At 34.3% G+C, this 27265-nt stretch overlaps 1 protein-coding gene across 1 annotated transcript in view; it reads right to left on the bottom strand.

The window, feature by feature from the left end:
• LOC115518342 (activating transcription factor 7 interacting protein) overlaps nucleotides 1-27265 on the bottom strand; it is a 106528-nt gene that overhangs the window by 11503 nt on the left and 67760 nt on the right. Inside the window, 7 exon segments of the mRNA XM_030321793.1 lie at nucleotides 3099-3281; nucleotides 4931-5086; nucleotides 7121-7199; nucleotides 9113-9177; nucleotides 13752-14390; nucleotides 17877-17965; nucleotides 18559-18635. Coding sequence (XP_030177653.1) covers nucleotides 3099-3281; nucleotides 4931-5086; nucleotides 7121-7199; nucleotides 9113-9177; nucleotides 13752-14390; nucleotides 17877-17965; nucleotides 18559-18635 — 1288 coding nt within the window.

Here is a 27265-nt window from a genome sequence, read left to right as displayed (position 1 = left end):
GTGTAGAGTGCTTTGAGTAGTATAGACATTCTTCCAATCCACGAGCATGGAATGTTTTCCCATTTCTTTGTGTCCCCTTCAATTTCTTTCATAAGTGTTCTACAGTTTTCAGAGTACAGATGTTTTACCTCTTTAGTTAGGTTTATTCCTAGGTATCTTGTGGGTTTTGGTACAGTTGCTTATCTTTCTGCTTCTTCATTATTCATGTACAGAAATGCAACAGGTTTCCATACAGCAATTTTATATCCTGTGACTGCTGAATTCATGTATCAGTTCTAGCATTTTTTTTGGTGTAGTCTTTTGGGTTTTCTACATAGAGTATCATGGTGTCTGCAAATAGTGAAATTTGGACTTCTTCCTTCCCAATTTAGATGTCCTTTATTTCTTTTTGTGAGAGTGAAACCCATGTCTTTTTCCTGACCATAGAGAATAGTATTAGCTGTGGGCCTTTTGTATATGGCCTTTATGATATTGAGATATGTTCCCTCGATCCCTGCTCTGTTGAGGGTTTTTATTGAGAATGGATGCTGTATTTTGTCAAATGCTTTTTCTGCATCTATTGACAGGATCGTGTGGTTCTTATCCTTTCTTTTCTTTTTTAAAATGCTTTATTCATTTTTGAGAGACAGAGAGACAGAGTGTGAGCAGAGGAGGGGCAGAGAAAGAAGGAGACACAGAATCCAAAGCAAGCTCCAGGCTCCGAGCTGTCAACACAGAGCCCCATGCAGGGCCCGAACTCATGAACTGGGAGATCATGACCTGAGCCGAAGTCGGATGCTTAACCGACTGAGCCACCCAGGTGCCCCTCCTTTCTTTCATTAAAGTGGTATATCACATTGATTTGCAAATATTGAACCACCCTTGCAGCTCAGGAATAAATCCCACTTGATTGTGGTGAATGATTCTTTTAATGTACTGTTGCATTCAATTTGCTAGTATCTTATTGAGAACTTTTACATCCATGTTAACCAGGGATATTGCCTATAGTTTTCTTTTTCAGTGAAGTCTTTGTCTGGTTTTGGAATCAAGGTAATAGTGGCCTTGTAGAACAAGTTTGGAAGTTTTCCTTCCATTTCTATTTTTTGGAACAGTTTGAGAAGAATAGGTATTAACTTTTCTTTAAATGTCTGGAAGAATTCCCCTGGGAGCCATCTGGCCCAGGACTCTTGTTTGTTAGGAGACTTTTGATTAGTTATTCAACTTCTTTGCTGGTTATGGGTCTGTTCAAATTTTCTGTTTCTTCCTGTTTCAGTTTTGGTAGTTTGTGAGCTTTGTCCCTTTCTTCCAGATTGCTCAGTTTGTTGGCATATGATTTTTCATATTATCTTATAATTGTATTTCTGTGTTGTTGGTTGTGATCTCTCCTCTTTCATTTGTGATTTTATTTATTTGGGTCCTTTCTCTTTTCTTTTTGATAAGTCTGGCTAAGGGTTTAACAATTTTATTAATTCTTTCAAAGAACCAGCTCTTAGTTTTGTTGATCTGTTCTACTGAAGTTTTTTTCTTGTTATTTCTCTATAACTTATTTCTACCATAATCTTTATTAGTTCCTTTCTCCTGCTGCCTTTAGGCTTTATTTGCTGTTCCTTTTCTAGCTCCTTTAGGTATAAGGTTAGGTTGTGTATTTGAGACTTCTTATTTCTTGAGGTGGACATGTATTGCTATGCACTTCCCTCTTACGTCCACTTTTGCTGCATCTCAAAGGTTCTAGACTGTAGTGCTTTCATTTTCATTTGCTTCCATGCATTTTTTTTCTTCTTTAATTTCCTGTTTATCCCATTCATTCTTTAGTAGTGTGTTCTTTAACCTCCATGTATTTGTGGTGTTTCCAAATTTTTTCTTGTGGTCGACTTCAAGTTTCATAGCATTGTAGTCTGAAAATATGCATAGTGTGATCTAAGACATTAGTTGAGTCATTAGCTGAGGCCTGATTTGTGACCCAGTATGTGATCTATTCTGGAGAACATTCCATGAGCACTCAAAAAGAATGTGCATTCTGTTGCTTTAGGATGAACTGTTCTGAATATATCTGTTAGACAGTTTAGTTGCCTACTGCCTGGACCACATTCCTGCCATATACTCAGTTCCTGGCCTATCCTATAGTTCTGCCTGGCACCCTGACTATGGTGAGCGCAGTTTCCCAGAACTCATTCATGACCGTACTGATTTCCCAGAAAAAATCTCTTGTAAGCTGGAGAAAACTGAAGCCAAACTGTGAACCAGAAACTCTGCTTAGTTTATTTTCTCCTGGAAATCATCACATAATAATGACAGTTTCTTTAAAAAGCATTTAAAAATGCCCATGTTATTAAATTTTATAAAGCTGCTTTTTTGGGAAGCCTGGGTGGTTCAGTCAGTTGAGCGTCCAACTTTGGCTCAGGTCATGACCTCATGGTTCATGAGTTTGAGTCCTGCATCTGGCTCGCTGCTGTTAGCACAGAGCCTGCTTTGGATCCTCTGCAGCCCCCTCTCTCTGCACCTTCCCTGCTCATACTCTCTCTCTCTCTCTGAAAAATAAAATAAAAACATTAAAAAAATAATAATAAACTTTACATATGCTTTGTATATAAACCTCTATATGCACAATATATTTTACTACCAAATATAATATATATATATAAAATATGTATCTGTATGTATATATGTATATAAACACATGTGTGTGTGCATGTGCACGCAAACAATAGATTTCCTTTAACATTTTCTGATCTTTTACTTCTCAGCCACCTTCCATATCTTTAAGACTCTCTCATTGGAAGCTATTCTTTACCATTATTTCCATTATCTGGGCCAAGCCACAATTGATCATTCCCACTTTAATCAGGCAATGTATCTCTTAACAGAGTACAGACCAGTATCAAACAGAGTATTTTGAGAGTATAAGCCATAAATACAGTTAAATTGAAGACAACACCTGGAGCACAAATCATATAATATACACGTCCAATTTTTCTGGTTAAGTCTCCAAAGGGAAGAAAAACTTAGTTTTGTTATGATATTATAAGCATTTTTTCCCAAATCTAATGTCAATACAAGCCAACTAAATGCTAAAGAACTACATATAACTTGGGGCCCTACACAAGAAAAGAGTCTCTTACTGTTTTGGGGATTGACCTGCCGAACAGCAGGAGCCTGCATAACAGTTCCTCGCAGGGGAGCCTGAGCTGGTGGTGCTGGGAGAGTTGTATAAACCACTTGGTGGTTTGCAGGCGCTCTCGGTACAGGGAGTCTTGTGGTCACCTGAGTTACTGGCCGATGTGTTACATTCACGGTGGTTGGAGCTAATGAAAAGCAGAGAAAACATATCAAAATGCAGTTAAGTTCTATGTTAACTAAACAGTATTAATTGTAATGAATGCTGTACAAAATCTAATTAACTATAATAAAGACAGAACTACAGATAACAGTCTCTTTTTGTAATCTTGAAAGATAAAAGTAGTAAAGCCAACCAAAATTAAGAACACTATTATTACAGTACAAGCTTCAGAAGAAAAGGCTGCCTCAACCATGCCCAATGCCTTTCCCACTCTTGTTTGACTAGGTAATAAGCACGTGAAGATAAAGACTTAAGAGCATGATCTTAAGGGAGTGACTTAAAACAGCAAATTTTCACTCCTTAATGTTTAATTATTCCTAGTAGAGTGGGATTTGGGCCCCTTTAGGCTTTCTGCTAATGGCATAAACCCAAGAGTAACTGTATACTCACAGTTCACGAAACTGGCTAGCTATTGTTACTGACATTTTCTTTAGGTGAACTGAGCCATCTCTTATTCAAAACAATAAAACATCAATTAAAATACAGAATTCTTCCTTCTCTACTCCAGCATTACTCCTAATCTATGTTCCAAAGAACATTCATACCTTGAGTGATATTAACATATATCTATCAAAAAAGTCCTAAATGTTCACCGACAGCATGGAACTATAATAATTACTTTAGGAGTTAACATTTTCTTGTTAATAACTCTCTGATTACTATCACATTTTACAAATGATCACACATTAACTATATAATAAAAATAATAAATCTACTTTTATATGGAAAAATGCATTCTATAATAAAATAAATTTGTAGGTAAACAGTGGATATGACAAAGATAAAAAGGTTTTCTTTACTAATGGCTTACTTACTAAAGTCTTTAGTCTTTACACATCTGAACTTTCAATGTGAGCTTTTAGAAAGGGGAAGAATGTATACAAGGAGGAATGCTTATCTCTTCATCTCTTTATTACCCATTTCATTTTCTATACTACATATGATTTGTTTGCATAATTGAGATTTCTTCTAAGTTATCTAAATTCATGACTTACACTTTGATTTCACTAGATAAAATTCCATGTGAACCCAATGTTTTCCTTAACAAGAAAAGTCCTTATTTAAGTATTTTGCAGATAAGTCTTTAATGATGGGTCATTTTATAAAAAAAAGGCAAACCGTCTTGATTGGCTTTCAAACAGTTTAGGAGATCTAGGGTACATCTTGAAAATGTCAGATTTATAACTTCTGGAAAGGCAGTCAGTAAAATATTAGTATGTATCTCCCAATGATAGGGTTAGGCCAGTTAAAACTAGTTCAAGTTAAGAATCATTTAAAATTTCTTATTTCATCAGTCACTTATTACTTCAAGGTCATAACCAGAACAAATCATTACACCCATCCCTTCCAGAGAAACTATATTCATTTCTGCTGCTTACAGTGGCAGATGACAAAGACATATACAATTTTTCTTCTTTATAACCACTCCGTATCAGTGCCATTACTTAAGATGGTCAGCAAAACTAAGTTATACTCCATTCAAAAAGATGCACTGTCTTCAAAATAACAGAAAATTATCCTTAATCTGCTGTCTATTCTTTCCACTTAATTCCATAGTCGTATTTCACTGGAGGCAAAACTAAAAGCTTCAACTCAATGATTCAGCAAGTCTACCTGTAGGTAGTAAATGTATGGTTGTCTGTGATGGTCCACTTGTTGGCACCCCAGATGGTTGAAGAGGTGGTGCTGGCTGGATGGGTTGCAGTGGTCGAGACACAGGCTGAGAAGAACCCACGGTTGACACAGGGGTATGATTTAGCTTTTTCGGGTCTATTAATTAAAAGTGAGACATTGTGATTACTGATAGAAAAAAAAATCAGAAATACAGGTTCTTCTCGTATTTGTGAATTTTGTGTTTGCTTGCCCCTCAGTTACAATTACCACTAAGAAAACAATTAATTTCCAATTTAATTATGTGTATATTTGCTAGGTTGAAACACCACATCACAACCTTAAATAATTCACTGTTGGTTCTATCACATCTTCTAATTCACATTTACAGAGATAAAATCTTACATTTTCTTATGAATGAATACTATTTTTGAACTCAATACAATATCATGTCAATCAGAGTAATTTCATTTCCTAATTCATATATATCTATGTATCTATTATCAAGGACAATCTCCTAAACAAATACCTATAAATCAATGAGCTTTTCACCAGCAATCTTGAACTCCAATTACTGTTGTTTAGGTTCTTTTGTTTGATAAGACAGATGGTTGCTTATTTACACTACCCAGTCTTTAAAATAAGATACACATAGTGCCTAATCTCAAAAAAAGTCTTATATAGCCTATGGAATAAATGTTTGCATCTCAGAACAAGCCTTAAATACTAGGTAACCACTATATGGCATAATGTAAAGAGTATAACCAAAAGCCCTCTATCCAAAATGATCCCCATTGATTTCTGTCCTAAGGAATTCTGCACTAAAATGTAAATAAAATTTAAGGCTGTAGCTATGTTAATTGGGTCCTGATGGAGGGAGGACAGTACAATGGAAAAATTTAAGGTGCAAAGCTGGGGCCATAGGAAAAGGCCCCATGAGGCAGGGATGCTAGAAAGGGAGCAGTCAGAGCACTGAAAACTTTTAGAATCAGCTCTAACTGTGTCCTCTAAAAAATAACAAGTATTTATTTTGTCCTCTAGGGATTCATTATATTTAGACTTGTCTATAAAAATAAAAAAAAGAAAAATCAATGCAAATAATTTGAAACCTTTTATGTAAACAATAATCATAGTAGTATGAATTCAATTCTGACAAATGATGGCATAAATCTTCCAATTTTACATCAGTTATACAAAAAAATTGACTTCCTATCACACAATCAGCTTGTTTTCCTAAAACCAATGAATCTTATTCCCTAAAATATTTAAACTTTAGGTGATTTTTAAATTTAATGTCTTTAACATAACAATTAACCGACTACCTTATCTTAGTTTTTCCATATGCATTATATAATTATCACCACACAGTTTCGCAGATATGTCTGTGAATAGTTGTGCAAGTAAGTTTGAGAAATACTTTATATCTTGAATTTCCCTTGGAAAAATTATAGATTAGCATAGGAAAGCTCAGAGAAGTCTGTATAAAAGGAAAAAAAACCATACAATTTTGTTTCATTCAGCATTTCTCCAAGTATATTTAATTACTGAACTTTTTTTTCAGATTACCTATTAACATTGGAGAAGAATAACTAAGAATATTGGTTGTAATTTCTAAATACTGTAACTCAAAATAATATTGAAGAATTTGGTGTGTAGGTTTTTAACATCACCTTCATTTTTGTTTATATAATACTAAATAAAGAAAATTAATTCAAATAACCAGAATTAAATGTATATACACGTGATAGTACCTACATTAAAGGGCACCTGAATGTGCATGTGTGCACACACATACGTATGCAGAAAGAACACTTAATTTAGAGTCAGAGAACATGGGTTTGATCCCCAGCTCCCTAATTGACTCTGACTTGTTCTCTTTGAATCTACTCTCAACTATAAAATAGGCATTATACGGTTACTGCAAAGATCAAGTGAAATAAGATATAAAAAGAGGAGTGTTCTAGAAGTTAAACAGTCTCTTAACTGCTCTGTTTTTCTCTATGCTTTGTTCATATTCATCAAGATTAGATTCCAATTTTTAAATTCTAATATAAAAAACTCTCTTTCTAACATATATACAAATATATCAAGCATAATGCTGTAGATATCTGTCTTCACTGATTATCATACTGAATTAAGAGAAAAAAATGCTACAAAGCATTCCTTAGTACTGGTACCATTACTTATAAGTACCTTGTGAAGCTCCACTCTCTTCATCATCCATTGTGAGATCAATGACACCACCCGAATCACTGCCTGTGGCTTTTCCACTCTGAAAAACAAAATTTCTGTATTTTGCAAAGGAAACTCTAGCAGACATAGAGGAAAACTAAAATACTAAGGGGCAACAAGAATAAATGAGTAGCCTGGTTCAATCTGGACCCCCCCCAAAAGGCACTACCTGAAAAAAAAAAAAGAGTTTGTCAGATAAATGATCCCCGAATACTCATAACATGTGTCATATAAAAAATAATTGTGAAACATTCTCACAAGAAATTCTACAAGTTGTTTTTTTTTTTCTCTAAATCTGTCAATTGCATAGAGCTATTAAAGTGATTAGGTACTTTAACTGGTAAGTGATTAAACACAAACACTATATTTTCCAACATTTAAAATGTTGATGAATTCTACAAACATTACATTAATATTATTTACTACACTAATATTAATACCAATATTAATTCACCAAAGTGCCAAAAGCAACTTCAAAGCTAGAATTAAGTTACACAAAATGACCTATGTTTCTTCCGTAAAAATTTTACATGGTAGGATAAGATATGGTGTGCTATACTATTAACTGACATCCAATTTGACCAAAGTCAACCCATTGTCCCAAATCATTAGAAATGCAATTAAAACAATTTTTTTTTAACTCCACAATAGCAACAAAAAAGGAAAGTAGTACAACACAGACCTAAAGAACCAGTATCTTTGAGTCAAAAAGACCGATGGCATCTTTTAGTTCCAACACATATTAGCTATGTAAATTTATGTTAAAAGGTAATATCCTCAATTTCCGAAGTATGGATATGCGATCTGTTATGAGGACTAATCCAAATATGCATAGAAAGAGCTTAATACTAGGCATAACACGTGCTGTGTAATAAATGCTAATCATAATTACTTTATACCATACTGAGATCAGCTCCAAATGATTAAGGTTTTTAAAAACTGCAAAACTCAGACTTCACAAAATTAAAGCAAACAATGCCTTGACATTAAAAACTTCAGGCCCAATCCGAAGGTAATGATGTAATTCTAAATCTTTCTATGATGATGACTTCATTGAAAATGACTTGTCAACACACACCACAATCTAAAATCCAAAACTAAAAGTTCTTAAATCCTTAAAGAATGTAACAGAATCCACTTGCTGCAGTGTATTTTATAAGGTCCACTTTTCAAAATTTTCTAAATTTTAAATTTATCAAAAATTACTAACCATGCAAAGCCCAGTAAAAAAGAACCCAACTAAAGACAAAAGACAGTCAACAGAAAATAAGTCCAAGTAGAACCAGATGTTGAATTCAGCAAAGGCTTAAAAGCAGCTTTAAAAAATAGGTTGAAAGAGGGGTTGCTGGGTGGCTCAGTTGGTTGAGCAACCAGCTCTTGATTTTGGCTCAGGTCATGATCTCAGAGTTGTGAGATCAAGCCCCACATCAAGCTCTGTGCTGAGTGTGGAGCCTGCTTGGGATTCTCTCTCCCCCTACCTCCCTCTTTGCCCTCCCCCCCCTCTAAAAAAAAAAAAAGTTCAAAGAAATGAAGGAAAATACAATATTAATGAATGCACAAGTAAGCAATCTCAAAAGTAGAAACTGAAATACAAAAACAGAAATTCTAGGTCTGAAAAGTATGATTAACTTAGAATAATTTTCATTGTATTAAAAAATATCGATGGAGGGGCGCCTGGGTGGCTCAGTCGGTTAAGCGGCCGACTTCCACTCAGGTCATGATCTCGCGGTCCGTGAGTTCAAGCCCCGCGTCAGGCTCTGTGCTGACAGCTCGGAGCCCAGAGCCTGTTTCAGATTCTGTGTCTCCCTCTCTCTGACCCTCCCCGTTCATGCTCTGTCTCTCTCTGTCTCAAAAAATAAATAAACGTTAAAAAAAAAAAAAATTGATGGAAATCCATTATCCCTGAGGACTATAACTGGAATTTTACTTTGAAATAGAAGGAAAAAATCTTACCTGTGATGTGCTATCAGCTGCTTTCTTATTAACAGAAGCATCTATTGTTTTGTTTGTCTGGTTTTCTGAGGAGTCAAAAAAAAAAAAGCCATTTTAAAAGCACCTACAGAACGTAAAAGGGTTGGTTGTTTTATATGCAACAATTCATGTAACTTTCTCCAATTATTTTTTTTCTGTCAACATGTCATATATGCAAATGAACTCTCTCATAGACCACTGCTACAGTAACTTTCAAAAGAGCAAATTTACAATAGAGAAAAAATTTTCACATATCCATTGCCCAGAATATTTAATTCTATCCTAGGGAATATCTTTGGAAATAATTTGGGATACGTACAACTTAAACATCTTCACATAAGTAAATGGTTAAATAAAATACAATTTTTCCATACTATATATCTTTGAAGAAAAAGATTTAATGATATGGCAAAAAGTATAATAAATTCATTAGCAAAATCATTACACGAGGATTCTGAGAAAATTTACATGCATAATCTCAGTAGTTAAATCAGATTTTTCTTTAGTCATTTTTCAATTAACTTACATTGAGTTTGTGATACACATGCATACATACACACAAAAGTTACTTCTAGAACAGCAGAGAAAATCAATCAAGTATGGTTTTCTGACTCAACTTCTAAAGAGAAGGTATTAAACTTTATCAAATGTCTTTAGCATCTACTGAGGTAATTATTTAGCTTTTCCTCTTTGGTAATGTGGTGAATTTCCAATGCTGAAAAATTCTTATCCTTGCTTTCTGTAGATAGTAATATTCTTGGTTAAAATATGGGAATTCTTTCATTTCAAATCATCAGAACACATATAAAGTAAATTATTTATGCTAAAAGGAAACAGTACTACGTATTTCATTATATATAAAATACACACATACACACACACACACACCTGTATGTCAAAAAATTTTGGATAAACATCTACCTATTAAAAGAGGGTTTTCCAGTCTACAGAAGTAAAAAGGAGGCCCTTATAATTTCTCCCTACCCTTTTTAAATTATCTTAGTTTTCTTGTAGGAAGAATATATTAATATATTCCTTACTTTAAAAAAAAAAAATATCTTAAAAGTACTTCATTTGTAATGCATCAGCATCTTTTCTGGACTGTGAAGTTCCTGAAATATTACTTAGTAAAAAACAAATTCCATTTTACTGATCCTACATGGCAGAGTATTAATATACACTGATGACATTTCAAAACATCAGTGATTTACCACCAAAGTTTTTTATATATAATGTTAGAATATATTCATTTGGGCTTAGAAGGATTTTATTCCCATAACTGTAATAATCTTCCTTAATCTAGGTTTTTAATTAATATTCCCTGTGCCTTTATTGTAGACTTTTTTGATTCTTAATGTAACAGTTTACCATTTCACTTATAATATCTACTTCAGATGACTGTAAATCTATCAATAAAACTGGTCAGGGTGAGAAATTAGAAATTGTACCTTAAAATCTTTCTATCATTTGGGAAGCCTCTCTATTTTACTATTCTTAAAAGATGATGTCATATTTAACCAACACTGTATTTTTACTGAAGTCATAAAAGGGTTTTTACAGAAGTGCCAATTAGTAGTATTCCTTATTAGGTGCTGGATATTTGGTGTATTAAAATGAATTGAATGCAAAACTTTTAAATCATTTTCACAACACCATCTCTCATCTGAATTACTACCACAGCTTCCTAACTGGTCTCTCTAACCCTACTTTTATCCTCGCCAAAGCATTCTTCTTATTGCAGCCAGTGTTCAGGGATGTCACACTCCTCTGCAAAAATCCTTTAATTCCTCTGCCTATCACCTTTCCATATATTATCACATTCCTTTTCCAGATCTCCCACATCCTCTCACAGGAACCTCATATCTTAACATTCATCACATTTATAGTTAATTACTTATTTAATGGCAAGGTTCCCTATTTAATTGTGAGTTTGGTGAGAATAGGAACTATTTTGTACATTTCTGTGTGCCTGCAGGATTTTAGAAGAGTTATAGGTATTCAATATTTCATGAATAAATAATATTAACTACAACTTATACCCTAAATCTCCTAGCAGTCTTTAGGATGATTTTTACTTTACTATAGAAACAGAAAATACTGACTTAATACATAAGGGGACATGAACTATAATAAAATACAAATTCATGCATTCTAGTTGGATAGCTTATGTTCTCATTAAATCAATAATACCTACATAAGTATAAGACTTAAAATGTTTTAATTATAGAACTAATATATTTAGCATACTACAAATGTATTAAAAGTTGGCTTCAACCTTCATATTCAGCCAAAATTTCCCATATGGCTTCAGTTTAGGTTTTGGGAAGCCTAAATAGCTAAAGGCCTACTTTAATGTCATTGATGGCACCTCTAAAATTTTGCATGATAAAAAAATATATCATTGCATCGGATGTCATTCTTTTGTTTTTTAATGTTTATGTATTTTTGAGACAGAGGGAGACAGAGAGCAAGTGGGGGAGGGCAGAGAGAGAAAGAGACGTAGAATCTGAAGGAGGCTCCAGGCTCTGAGCTGTCAGCACAGAGCCTGATGCGGCGCTTGAACCCACCAACAGTCAGATCATGACCTGAGCTGAAGTCGGACGCTTAACTGATTGAGCCACCCAGGCGTGCCACATCAGATCTCATTCTAATTAACATTATGAACAGTATGCAAAGAAAGCTTATCATTCACATTTATGGTTAATATCCAATAAGTTACTTTCAAATGTAGGTAAGCACTCTAAATAGAACTTGAAACAATGATCGCCTTAAAATAATTTATACAATAAAGTACATAAAATGTGTTAAATAAATATATGTTAAAAAATTAATTTTAAGTGTAAGTATAAATATATATTATCACATAAGTAGAATGATGTACTGATTAAAAATGATTGTGAAAATTATTACTTTTACATACAAAACAATTAAGAACAGTCAAGTCATTAAATGAATATGAAACAAACTGACACTTACTATGACTAATAGAATACCTTAGCTAGGTAATTTTGGGAAACATACCCTTTGTGTCAACAAATGTTCATAAATATTTTAAGAAAACAGAATAATTAAATTATAACTCTGATACCTGTAGAAGTATTTAGGGTATGAGCATTCACAAAACTAAACAATATCTTTTAAGTTATTTATTTCTTTTCAGGCCATGGTCTTTTAGGAAAACTTCTATATTTAAGGATTTGTCTTATTTTGTGACCATGAATTAAAAAGTGTCAACTTAGGCTCAATCTTTCATAAAGTGGAAAAACTCAAAAATCACATAAAACAATGTCTAGGAGAAATCACCTTCTACCTGACATATTAAAAAATACTAAGGATTAGAAAAAAAGAAGTTAAAGAAAAATGAAGTAACCCCCTTAAAATCTTGTTCACTGACCTCATTTAAAAAGCAAGTATCCTTCAGTGCTGCAAACATGGATTAGAGTGTCTAAAGAATAATGTGGTAGCAGATAAGGCTAACAAATACTGTTACTGTACTATGCAAGCATTTACATTTTAAATACTCATATTAATAATTGAATTTTTATATAAAATTTCAGATTTCTTCTTATATCCCAGATGTAAATTTGTATGAAGCTGATATTTAGCTCCAGTCCACTGTTAATTCTGATCAGCCACTCATTTATTCTCTCAACAGCCTTGTGAAATACAAAATGCAATCACTATTTATATGAGTAAATATACTTGAAGGGCAAATACACTACTAATGGCTACATGGGAAATTAAAGAAAACAAAAGGCTTGTATATCTCACTTACAAAAGTAATTTTGTATTTTAGAATGTTTCTTATATTTCATGGTCACTATATCAATAAGAGATATTACAACAATTTCACTATACACATTATTCCTACCCATTTAGCCACTTTACAATAGTGGAAATAAATGTGAGGCCAGAAATGAAGAATAAGTAAGTTCAATAACGCATACAAAATGTGTGCTTTCTAAAGACAAGGAAGACATAGAGTTTTATAGATTTTAAATACAGGTAAAATCCATTTCTCCTTTTTGCAATTCTGGAGAGTATACAGACATATACAAACATAATCATATACTATGTCACAGGGGAAATATATAAAAGATAAAACAAGAAGCAGTCAAATATTTTATAATAAATTAGAGAGAAGAACCTATTTTTAAATTGTTCAAATTTAGAAGACTGGAGTGATGAATGCACAAAGGATTTTTCCACATGGGTAGGGAAGGTATGTTGTTTGTTATTTCCTCTTATATGCATATATTCTGTAAATTAGATACTTTAAAATAAATTTGTTCTATTCAGATACTCCTACCAAACGCATAATAAAAGAAATTCATAATGCTTGCCTCAAAGCCTAAAGGAAAAATTTCACCCAGATTAGGAAAAATTACTAAAAGCTACATTACAAATGCTAACTTTTCATTCAAAATAAACTGTATCTCAAATACCATTTTAACAACATCATTTCTTAGGTAGCTAAAAACTTACTAAAAGTAATCTCCAGGGTATTCTATTTACTTTCTTCTTCAAATAAAGATAGCACTTCCACAAACACAAATATTCAATTATCTAAAGGCCATTAACATGCTTGTATTTCTATTAGTAAGCCTATATAGTGACTTACCAATTCTTGGGGTAGTAGTGCTGCTCTGTTCTGCAGGAGACGAAGTACTAAAAGCAGAAATTGGAATTTTCATCTGTATAGGACCTCGATTATTTGATGGACTATAGAGTCCCGATGGGCCTACTGTAGGTAAAGAAGTCCTTGTGGCTTGTACAATAGAGTGTGCTGTTGGAACAGCCTGTACAGCAAGTGTTGTTCCTAAGGTTGCAGCACTGGCAGGAGAGTTCCTTTGAATACTAGGACTGGCCACAGAAGGAACATTGTTTGGTTTAGAGGGGTTTGGCAAGGCTGGCAAGGATACTGGATTTTTGGTGAGACCACTCACAGTAGGTGGGCTTTGTACAGAAATGAACTCAACGTTGCCAGACGGTTGATTGGTCACTAAAGTCCCTGGATGGCTCTGTAGGAGTTGAGGCTGGGAGGATACCGCAACAGGTACATGCAAAATCACTGGTAAAGGTTGTAAAGAGATTGTAGGTTGGGGATTTCCACTAGGCACCTGAGTAGTAGCAACTACTGTAGCTGTGTTGGGTGCAGGAAGAACTGATGTTGCTGTCAGAGAACCCGAAGTAACTGGAGTCTGCAACTTAGGTTGACTACTGACAACTGTTGGAGGAGTGACAAGATTGGTTGAAGATACTATAGAAAGAAAAAAGAAGTCTCAGTTTAAATGGCTGTCTTCATTTATCAGCTAGGATAATACAATACAATACAAATTTAATGCACTGCAATTGCTACAGTAAAGTCTTTCATAATACAATGTCTTCAAGACTTAAATTTTGGAAGTCTTTTTTAAACTTTATTTATTTTGAGAGAGAGAGACAGACAGACAGACAGACAGAAAGCAAGCCAGAGAAGGGCAGAGAGAGGGAGAGTGAGAATCCCAAGCAGGATCAGCACCGTCAGCACAGAGCCCAATGCAGTGAGGCTTGAACTCATGAACCGCAAGACAATGACGTGAGCAGAAATCAGGAGTCAGACTCTCAACTGAATGAGCCACACAGGGGCCCCTTAGATTTTGGAAATTCTTAGAATTAAATTTATAGAAACATTTTTGCATCTATTTTTGGCACACAGCTTATGACTAATATGGAAGACTAATCTCTCAGTATCAAAACAGTGCCTGAAAATTACTATCGTCATTTCAAAGTAACTGGTAAAATGACTAAAAAACACTGAACTTGGTGAAGCTATACAGATAATTTTGAAACTACACTAAAAATATAAATGCCTTAGGACAATGACAATATGTAAACTCAAATAGACAATCTAGTTAGAATCATCACTATTAATGAATAAAGGAAGCTTGGCCATGGTATTTTATCATTCGGACCATGTGTGAAACCTCTATCTGTGGATTAAGTTTTACTGAATTACCTGGGAGGAACCAAGAAGGGAAAGCTGCCTCTACTGAAATTCTAATGACATTATACAATATAGGACATAACACACTGAAGATGGGAGATGAATTAAGAAATAAGGGAGTTAATACCAAAACCAGAGAAAATCAAAATGCTGGTCACTGAAGTTTTATAGTAGTTTTGGCTCAACTATTTATCTTTCTTTTTTTTTTTTTTTTTTTAAACATTTATTCATTATTGACAGACAGAGACAGAGCATGAGCAGGGAAGGAGCAGAGAGAGAGGGAGACACAGAATCTGAAGCAGGCTCCAGGCTCTGAGCTGTCAGCACAGAGCCTGACACGGGGCTCAAACTCACGAACTGCGAGATCATGACCTGAGCCGAAGTTGGACGCTCAACCGAATGAGCCACCCAGTCGCCCCTATTTATCTTTATTTTTATTTGAACAGGTTTCAAACTGATGACCAAGCTTCTTTCTCACTGATCTGTACTGTTTCCAAAACAATAGGCACACTAGAGCAGCAATTCTCAAAGTGTTATCCAGGGGAACACGTGCAGATTATTGAGACCCTCTCAGGGAGCTGGTAATATCAAAACTATTTTCATAACAATAAGACATTACTTGATTTTTTTCACCATGTAAATATCTGCACTGATGGAGCAAAAGCAATGGTGAGTAAAACTTCTTGATGCCTCAGTACAAAAATCAAGGTATTGAGTGGTACCAAACTGTCAATACATTCTTTACCCCCAAATGTTCACAGTAAAAAACAAAGTCAGTTTCACTCAAGAATGTCCATGATGAAGTAGTAGAAACTATTATTAAATCTCAGCCCTTGAGTACAGGTCTTAGTATTCTGCGTGAAAAAATAGGAAATCTACAACAAGCATTACCACTGCATGCCAAAGTAGCGTGTTTGGCTCAAAGCAAAATGCTTGTACTACTGTTTGAGTTATAAAACTAAGCTAACCACCTTTTTCACAGAAGACCATTTTTAGTTGGAAGAATGACTTACAGACATACTGTGATTATTCACACTGGGTATTTAACAAATTTTCTTTCTTTCTTTCTTTCTTTCTTTCTTTCTTTCTTTCTTTCTTTCTCTTTCTTCTTACTTTCTCTGTCTCTTTCTCTCTCTTTCTCTCCCTCTCTCTCTCTTTCTTTCAGTAGGCTCCACACCCAGCATGGAGCCCAAAGCGGGGCCTGAACTCATGACCCTGAGACCAAGACCTGAGCTGAGATCAAGAGTTGGATGCTTAACCAATTGAGCTACCCAGGTGCCCCAACAAACCTTTGCTTGAAAATAAACCTTGGCAGTCAAAGAAAACAACTAATAGTATTTATTGGCAATAATACAATTTGAGTTTTCAAAAAAAAAAAAAAAATTAGAACTCTGGAAAAACATGTATCTGCCACTAAGAGCATGACAGCTTCCCAAATCTTCAAAGACATTTCTGAAAAAAATCAATGTGATATTTATTTTTTTTAAGTTTTTTTTTTTAAACATTTATTTAGTTTTGAGAGAGAGCACAAGAGGGAGGGGGCAGAGAGAGAGAGAGAGAGAGAGAGGGAGGGAGACACGAATCTGAAGCAGGCCCCAGGCTCCGAACTGTCAGTGCAGAGCCTGACACGGGGCTCACATTCATGAACTGTGAGACGCTTAACCGACTGAGCTACTTGGACGCTCCAGAATCAATGTGCTTTTTAAAAAGTTTATTGAGGTGTCAATAATAGAAGCCTTACATAACTCAGTATTTTCCAAATGATTGATGAATGATATTCGTAAAAGATCCACCCAAGACAGACAAATAGATTTTACTGAAAAACTTAGAAAAGTTCATTGATATGGTTTCACATTCTACTTTGCAACTAACCATTAATAAACTACTTGACTGTGTCAAACAATATTCACAAATCATCTAAAATGGCTAGCCCTTTTCCAAATACATATTTGTATGAGACTGAACTTTATTCAAATACTTCCACCAAAACAACAAATTGCAAGAGAATGGATGCAGAGACAGAAGAATCTAGCTATCTTCAACTGTCTTAATGTTTTAAGTATAAGACAGATTTGTAAAACTCTAAGACAGCAACACTTCCACTAATTGCTTTAAGCTTGGGAAATAGTTATTTTTTCGTTAAAACATTATCTGTGGGGTGCCTGGGTGGCTCAGTTAAGCGTACAACCTCAGCTCAGGTCATGATCTCATGGTTCGTGGGTTCGAGCCCCTCATCGGTCTCTGTGCTGACAGCTCAGAGTCTGAAGCCTGTTTCAGATTCTGTGTCTCCCTCTCTCTGCTCCTCCCCCACTCATGCTCTGTCTCTCTCTCAAAAATAAATAAACACTAAAAAAAAATTTTTTTTAAAACCATGTTATTTGTGTTTACATGATACAGGTTTGTTATTATTTTTAAATGAATAAACATGTAAAAGTTTGTATTTTAATTTCTACTCCAAGTAAATATCAATTACTATAAGCCACAAAAACAAAAGTTCTTTGGGATTCTTAATAATATTTTAAGATTATACAGGGATATGGAAACCAGAAAGTTTGAGATGCACTAGAGACTTGAATTCCTGTATTTTCTTGCATATCTGTAATCCTGATTTTTAAATAAAATTTTGTACTCATTATTTAAGCTTAGATAAATATGCTCAGTTCCTTAGATCATTTGAGTCTCAAAATAATGTAAGAACAGAGAACTAAAGCCTTTATAAAATTCCTAAGAAAATGTTATTTTGTTGTTTAAAAATATTACCTGTATTCACAGGGGTTGGAAAGGATGTTGGTGCACTCTCACTTACATTCCTTTTGGACTCCAGCATCTGTCTCACTGTGCCTGCATTTCTACAAAATATACATATATATATATACACACAAATAGTCAATGCAAATGCCATTCCGGAGGACATCAATATATGAATAGAGAAAGCAGTGGTCCGTAGGGGGAAAAGGGCGGCGACTAGATTTGGGTACTATAGCACTAAAGTGCAAATGAATATGCTGAGGCCAAGATGGCACATAGATTTCAGCACGCTGGGGTCTATGGCATTAAGGAAGAGTCTTTCTCTTAGACTCTAATGTCCTTAACATTTTTACCAAAATACCAAACGTATATCCTAGTATTTGTAGACATTTGTTCTTATTACCCCTAATCAAAGCATTTCTCAGTTACTTTGAAAGAATTCTATTTAACACAAGTTGTTAAATCTTAAATGACCAAAGAAAAGCCTTATAATAAATTAGCAAAGCCAGTAACCAACCACAAATGAATAATTATAGCAAAACAAAACAAATAAACAAACAAAAAATCTATTTAATTTAGGATACTAAATTTCTCTACAAAATAACTAGAAATATACTCCAAAACATTCTTATAAAATAAAGAGAATCAGAACCTTGTTCTGTTAAAAATCTGACAGATTGTTTACAATTCTCACCTGTATGGCACATTGTTATTATTGCTGTTGACGTCAACCACAGACTTTCCTGGTGATACAGGTGGGTTTGGTGGATTCTGGGGGAGAAAAACACCCAGGTAAAAGAAAACCCAATACAAAAGGAGTCTTTAAAAATAAGACCTTAACTAGACCTACTGTGATCATTTCATAATGTATATAAGTGTTGAATTATTATGTTGTGCACCTGAAACCAACTTAATATTAAAAAAAAAACAAAACCCTGATGTGGTTTCTCAACATATTATCTGTTACTTCCATAATATAGTAGAAAATATTACTACATGAGACAAGAATTTGAATCTTGGCATTACCACTTGTTAGCTGTGCCTTAAACAAATTAATCTGTTGAGACAACTGCTTATCATGTGAAAGATTAATATAATAATTCCTATACCTCAGTTTTTAAGATGAGTAAATAAAATGATGTGAAAACGGTTTACGTGCTGATAAATATTAATAATATGAATCTAAAGAATAACTTAGACATACTCATTTAATAAATATCTAGTGAATGCCTACTATATACCATGCATATCAGGCACCAAATTACCAACAGAAACTCAACAAACAAGGTACAAATGTATTCCTTCCCAGAATAGGTGGTTACCAATTAAGTGGTGCCTAAGGTCACAAATCAAAATTCTCAAATCGAAATTATTTTTACAGTTATTGTTTAAAAAATAAATACTTGCCACTAGGTGACATGTAACTTCATAAAAAGATGTCTCAATTCTAAACTTAAGTATCAACTAATTTCATCCTTTACCCCCAAAAACAGGGAATATAGACATGGAATTCTTATACATGTTAATAAGCATTACTTGGGCCTCCATCAGTAATTACACTATAATTATTTACTTCTTAAATGAAAAATATAAACAACTCTCAAGACTTAGTTAAATACAATAAGTATTAAAACAAATTAAATATTGAAGTGCTTAATATTACATCAAGTACATGCTATTAATCACTCTTTTCAATCAACAAATCTTTTCTTTTTAATTTTTTTAAAATGTTTATTTATTTTGAGTGAGAGAGAGAGAGAGAGTGCACAAGGAGAGGAGAGAGAGAATCCTAAGCAGGCTCTGCACCATCAGCGCAGAGCCCAACATGGGGCTTGATCCCATGAACAGGAGAGATTATGACCTTAGCCGAAATCAAGAGTCAGAAGCTTAACCGACTGAGCCAGTCAGGCACCCTCAATTAACAAATCTTGATGCTTTTTATAGGATAAAAGGATAATTTTCATCAACAAGTATGGCACTGTATTAGTTATACATGTAGAGAGGACAAAAGATACAATTACAATATATTACTCTAAAGGTATTTAAAATCTGTGAACAAAAACGTATTAAACAAATAGAAAAACAAATTAAAGTAACTGTGCACTCTCAATTTTAAAAAAGTTTTTAAGGAAAACCTTCAAATAGGTCTTTTGAGTAATTAATTAGTACATTCAAAATAGTTAAGATGAAGGCAAAGAACATTTCATGGAGAAAAACAGAAAAAGGAAAAAAGCATAAATAAATACAATTGGCTTAGAACACAGTATGGTCACTGGATAGAAGTCCTTAAAATAAATACTAGTGTGGTGACATCAGCAAGATGGTAGAATTGGAAGCCCAACACCCTCCTTCTCTCATGCGATGGACCAAACTTCCTTTGTCAGAATTCCAGAAACCAGTCAAGAAGTATAGGACCCCAAGCAATAGTGAGGCCAAGAAGAGATGCATTGTAGTGAGTAAGAAAGTCTGTTGCACTTACCTACCATACCCCAAACCCCTCCCAACACAGTATGGCACAATCAAAATTCCTCACTTGTGGCTTCTCCTTTAAAAAGGAAAGAGAAGAGTGGAACATTCACGCAACATTATGGCTTTTCAGGGTACTGACCGAGGCACTGGTTTCTGTTTCACCTGACCTGAAGGAAGTAGTACATGTTGGATGTCTGGAGGCCATATGAGAACAAGTTAAACCTATCAGCTTGGTACAGCACCAGAAAAATTATAGTAGCACAGACAGAGAGCAGGGGGGACCTCCAAAACAATGGCTTATAAAATGAAAACTATAATATGGAAGACAGATGATGGGGGGGGGGGCTCCCAAGTAGAAACAGAAAAGACTCTTCAGATAAGAGATTACACAAACAACCTCAGTGAAAATGCATCTCTAGAAAAAGTTTGAGAGGTTGCTAGAGTATCTACCTGAGTTGAATAATAAAGGTCTTTTTCTGTATAAATATACTGTGAAAAGACAGGGAAAGGTGGCTGTTTTTTCAAGTGCCCAAATTTCAACATAACAGAAATAGACATACAAAGAAACAGGGAAATATGGCTCCACCAAAGAAATAAATCTCCAGAAACTGACCCTAAAGGAATAGGGATCTATGGATTATCCATTAAACAATTCAAAATAACTGACATACAGATGTTCAATGAGGTAATAGAGAACAGAAACAGAAAACTAAATGAAATTAGAAAAGTGATGCATGAAGAAAATAAGAATATTAACAAATAGAAACTAAAACAGAACCAAAAGAAATTTTGGATCTGAAGAGTAACTGAAATGAAAATTTCACTACAGGGCATTAGCACCAGACTGTACTGAGCATAATAAAGACTTAGTGAACTTGAAGACAAGTCATTTGAAATTATGGAGTTAGAAGAGCAAAAAGAAAAAAGAATGAAAAAAAGGGGAAAGAGCCCAAAGGACTTATGAGAAAATGCTGAAAGGACCAATACATGAGTATGGGAATCTAAGAATAGAAGAGAAAGAAAATGAGCAGAAACTCTTTGAATAATGGCCAAAACTCCCTAAATTTGAGGGTGAAAACTGATAATACAAATTCAAGAAGCTCAGAAACCTCCAACTAGAATAACTCAAAGAGATCTACACTGAAAAACACGGTCAAGGTGTCAAAGGTCACAGATAAGGAATTCTGAAAGTAACAAGAGAAAAGCAACCCACCACATTCAAGGGAGCTCCCGTAAGATTATCAGTAGTTTTCTCAGCAGATACCTAGAAGGCTAAAAGGGAGTGGAATGATATATTTAAAATGCTGAAAGAAAAAACTACCAAGCAAGAATACTATATCCAGCAAAACTTTCATTCAAAAATGAAGGCAAAATTAAGACATTCCTAGATAAATAAAAAGCTAGGGAAATTTATGACCATTAGATCTACCATGCAATACAAAAAAATGTTAAGAGGAGTCACTCAAGTGAAAACGAAAGGACATTAGACAGAAACTAGAAAGCACACAAAAAAGATAAAATTCTCTAGTAACGGTAAATACACAAATACAGAATCCTGCATTACTATAAAGTTGGTACATTAAATCACATTTAATTTTTGTATAGAATTTAAACACAAAAATAACCACATTTTTGTTAAAGGATACACAATATAAAAAGATATAATAAAACCCGTAACAAAACTGTGAGGGGAAAATATAAAGACTAGAGTTCTTAAATGTGATTGAAGTTAAGTTGTTACCAGTTTAAATTTTTTTTTTCCAACGTTTATTTATTTTTGGGACAGAGAGAGACAGAGCATGAACGGGGGAGGGGCAGAGAGAGAGGGAGACACAGAATCGGAAACAGGCTCCAGGCTCTGAGCCATCAGCCCAGAGCCTGACGCGGGGCTCGAACTCACGGACCGCGAGATCGTGACCTGGCTGAAGTCGGACGCTTAACCGACTGCGCCACCCAGGCGCCCCAAGTTGTTACCAGTTTAAAATGGTCTATGTAACCCCCATGGTAACCACAGATAAAATACCTATAGATGACACACAAAAGGGAATGAGAAAGAAATTAAAGACTGTCACTGCAAAAATTAAAAATATATAAACAAAACACACAGAATGTAAGCAAGAAAAAAAGAGATAAAACAGTTCCAAGACAAATAGATAATAATTAACAAAATACTAATTAAGTTCTTCCCTACAGAAATTACTTTAAATCCCAATGGATTAAATTCTCCACAGAAAGACATACACTGGCTTAATGAATAAAACACAAGATCCTGCTATATGCTGTTAAAAATAAACTCACTTTAGATCTAAAGGTATACACAGGCCAAAAGTAAAATAATGGGAAAACGTATTCCATTCAAATGATAACCAAAAGAGAGAAAGGGTGACCATACTTATATAAGACACAAAAGAGCTTTTAAAGTAAAAAACTATTACAAGAGACAAAAAGAACATGATAAAAGCATCAACTGACCAGATACAATATTAATAAATATATATGCACATAACATCATGGCTTCTAAATGATATAAACATTGATAAAACTGAAAAACAGATAGAAACACAACAGTGAGAGTCTTCAGTACATCATTCTATATAACGGAGAGATGATCTGGAGAAAAATTCAGTAAGGAAATAGCAAAACTGAACAATATCACAGACCAAATGGACCAAACAGACATTTGTAGAAATTTTCACCCAATGGCAGAAAAATACAAATTTTTCTCAAGTGCACACAGAATATTCTTCAGAATAGATCAGGTTACAAAATAAACTTCACCAAATTTATAAAGATGAAAATGATGAAATATCTTTTCCAACCACAATGGAACAAAAGTAGAAATCAATAGCAGAAGACAAAACGGAGAAGTTACAAATATGTGGAAATTAAAACACACTTAAAAATCTAATAGGGGAACCTGGGTGGCTCAGTTGATTGAGCGCCAACTTTGGCTCAGGTCATGATCTCATAGTTCATGAGTTCGAGACCTATGTTGGGCTCTGTGCTGACAGCTCAGAGCCTAGAGCCTACTTTGGTTCTGTCTCTCCCTCTCTCTCTGCCCCTCCCCTGCTCGTGCTCTCTGTCTCTCTCTCTCTCAAAAAATAAAATAAAAAACAGTAAAAAAATTTTTTTTTAATCTAATAGATTAAAGAAATCATAAGAGATATTAGAAAATATCTTGAGATATGGGGCGCCTGGGTGGCTCAGTCGGTTAAGTGGCCGACTTCAGCTCAGGTCACGATCTCGCGGTCCGCGAGTTCGAGCCCCACGTCGGGCTCTGGGCTGATGGCTCAGAGCCTGGAGCCTGCTTCCGATTCTGTGTCTCCCTCTCTCTCTGCCCCTCCCCTGTTCATGCTCTGTCTCTCTCTGTCTCAAAAATAAATAAAACATTAAAAAAAATTAAGAAAATATCTTGAGACAAATAAAAACAAAAATACAACATACCAAATTTATAGGAAAAATATATGCAGAAGTAGTACTAAGAGGAAAATTTAGGGGCACTTGGATAGCTGTTAAGTGTCTGACTCTTGGTTTTGGCTCAGGACATGATCTCACTGTTTCGTGAGTTCGATCCCCACATTGGGCTCTGCACTGGTAGCATAGGCTCTGCCTGGGATTCTTTCCCTATCTCTCTGTCCCTACCCCTCCTGCGCTGTCTCTGTCTCTCTCAAAATAAGTAAATAAACTTAAAAAAAAATAAGAGGAAAATTTATAGTGGCAAATGCTTTTGTTAAAAAAGAAGAAAGACCAGAACTCCTTGGTGGCTCAATCAGGTAAGCATCCAACTCTTGATTTCGGCTCAGGTCATGATCTCATTTTTCGAGAGATTGAGCCCCATATAGAGCTCCTCCCTGATAGTGCAGAGGCTGCCTGGGATTCTCTTTCTCCCCCTCTCTGCCATGCCCCTTCCTGACTTGTGCTCACACACACTAACTCTGGGGAAAAAAAAAATCGGAAAAAAAAAGACCTGAAATCAACAATCTAACTTTATACTTCAAGTGACTAAAGAAAAACAAACTAAACTCAGAAGAAGGAAGGAAATAATAATGATTAAAGCAGAAATAAATAAAACAGGAACACAAAGTCAGTAGTAAAAATATCAACTAAGAGTTGGCATTTTAAAGGATCAACAAATTGGCAAAACCTTTACCTAGATTATCTATGAAAAAAAAAAGAATACATAAATAAAATCACAGATGAAAGAGAAGCATTACAACTGATGCCATAGAATAAAAAAGGATCATAAAAGACTACTATGAACAATTATATGGCAACAAACTGGATAACCTAGAAGAAATGGGTAACTTCCTGGAAATATATAACCAAGACTGAATCAAAAATTAAAAATTTGAACAAGACCTGAATAAGAAATCAGATTGAATTAGTAATCAAAAACATCCTAATAACAAAAAATACCAAGGACTAGATGGCTTCAATGGAGAACTCTACCAGACATTTAAAGAATTAACAGCAGTCTTCCTCAACTCTTCCAAAGAATTGGAGGGAAAACTTCCAAACCCAGGCCAGCATATCCTGATACTAAAGCCAAAGATCCTACACTAAAAGAAAACTATAGCCTAATATCACTGATGAACATAGATGCAAATATCTTCAACAAAATTTTAGCAAACCAAATTCACCAGCACATTAAAAGAATTATATAACATGACCAGGTGAGATTTATCCCTGGAATGCAAAGATAGCTTGATACAGGAAAATCAATCAATGTATAAATCAATCAATCAAAACCACATTAACAAAATGAAGGAGAAAAAAACTACATGATCTTCTCAATTACTATAGAAAAATCATTTCATAAAATTCAACACTCTTTCATGATAAAAAAACAAACACAAAAAAAAACCTCAACAAGTTAGGAATGGCAGTAAACTACCTCAACCTAAAAATACTATATGTCAAAAGCCCATAGCTAACATCATACTCAACAACAACTCCTCTAAGATCAAGAATAAGGTAAGGTTGCCCACTCTCATCAACTTCAGCATGGTACTAGAATAATCTCACCAAAGCAATTATGCAAGAAAAGGAAATAAAAGGCAGCAATAGTAGAAAGGAAGAAGTGAGGATGTCTCTGTTTGCAGATGATATGATCTTATAATCAGAAAACCCTAAAGGGTACACACAAAAAAGTTTGAACTAACAAATGAATTCAGCAATGCAGCAGGATAAAAAAAAAAAAGTCAAAATCAATCATATTTCTATATACTAACAACCAACAATCTGAGAAAGAAATTAAGAAAACAACCCCATTACAATATCATCAAAGAGAATAAAATATGTAGAAGTAAATTTAACCAAAAAGGCAAAAGACCTTTAATATGAAAACTACAAAACAGTGTTGATTAAAATAAAAGACACAAATGGAGACATCCCATGTTCATGGACTGGAACACTTAATATTGCTAAAATGTCCATACTACCCAAAGTGATCAAAAGTTTCCATGCAATGTCTATTAAAATCCAATGTCATTTTTTGCAGATATAGAAAAATGCATACTAAAATCTATATGAAATCTCAAGGGACCCTGAATTGCCAAAACAATCCTGGAACAGAAGAACAAAGTTGGAGCCTCCATACCTCTTGATTTCAAAACATGTTACAATGCTATAGTAATCAAAACAGTGTGGTACTGGCATAAAGACAGGCACATGGTCCAATAGACTAGAACAGACATCCCAGAAATAAACTCTTATGTATAAGGTCAAGGGATTTTCAACAAGGATGCCAAGGCTACACAATGGAGAAAAGACAGTCTTTCAATAAATGGTATGAAAACTCAATATTCAAATGCAAAAGAATGAAACAGAACCATTACACCACATATAAAAATTAATTCAAAATAAATCAAAGACCTAAATGGAAGACCAAAACTAAACATTTCTAGAAGAAAACACAGGGAGAGAGTTTTATGACATCATATTTTGTGATGATTTCTTGGATATAACATCAAAAGCACAGGCAACAAAATAAAGCAAAACAAAGGAGGTTACATCAAACTTGAAAACTTATGCACATCAAAGGAAACAATCAACAGAGCAAAAATGAAACTTGCGGAACAGGAGAAAATAATTGCAAATAATATATCTGATGGAAGGGGTTAATAACCAGAATACATAAAGAAGTCCTACTACTTAATTAAAAAACAAGCAAGCTAATTAAAAAACAGGCAAAGGACCTGAACAATTCTCTACAGACATGCAAAATGGACTGCAAGCATATGAAAAGATGCTCAACATCACTAATTATTAGAGAAATGCAAATCAAAACCACAATGAAATGCCACCTCCCATCCATTAGAGGGCCATTATCACAAAACAGAAAATAACAAGTGTTGACAAGAATGTAGAGAAATTAGAACCTTGTTCCCTGCTGGTAAGAATGAAAAATAGGGTGGTCTCTTTTATTAAAAAGTTTTTTAATAAAAAGTCTCTTTTATTTTGAGGCTCCTCAAAAAACTAAAATCAAATTACTATTTCACTTTCCAGTAGATATCCAAAAGACTTGAAACCAGGATCTCAAAGAGGTATCTGCATACCAATGTTCATTGTAGCATTATTCACAAAAGAGCCAGGAGATGAAATCAGCCCAAATATCCATCAATAAATGAATGGATAAAGAAAATGTGGTGTATACTATATACATACAATAGAATATTATTCAACCTTTAAAAAGGAAATCTTGTCACATGCTACAATACAGATGAGCCAAAAAAACAAATACTATATATAATTTCACTTAAGAGGTATTTAGAGTAGTCAAATCATGGAAACAAAAAGTATCCAAGTGCTGAAGGGAGGGGAAACTGGAGTACTTGTTCTATGGTTCGGAGTTCCAGTTTTGCAAGAAGACAAATGTCTGAAGATCTATTACACAATGATGTTATTAATATAGTTAAAACTACTTAACTATG

The sequence above is a fragment of the Lynx canadensis genome, chromosome B4 (genome assembly GCF_007474595.2).
Source record: "Lynx canadensis isolate LIC74 chromosome B4, mLynCan4.pri.v2, whole genome shotgun sequence".
Classification (NCBI taxonomy): Eukaryota; Metazoa; Chordata; class Mammalia; order Carnivora; family Felidae; genus Lynx; species Lynx canadensis.
This window is presented reverse-complemented; position numbering and strand designations above follow the sequence as displayed.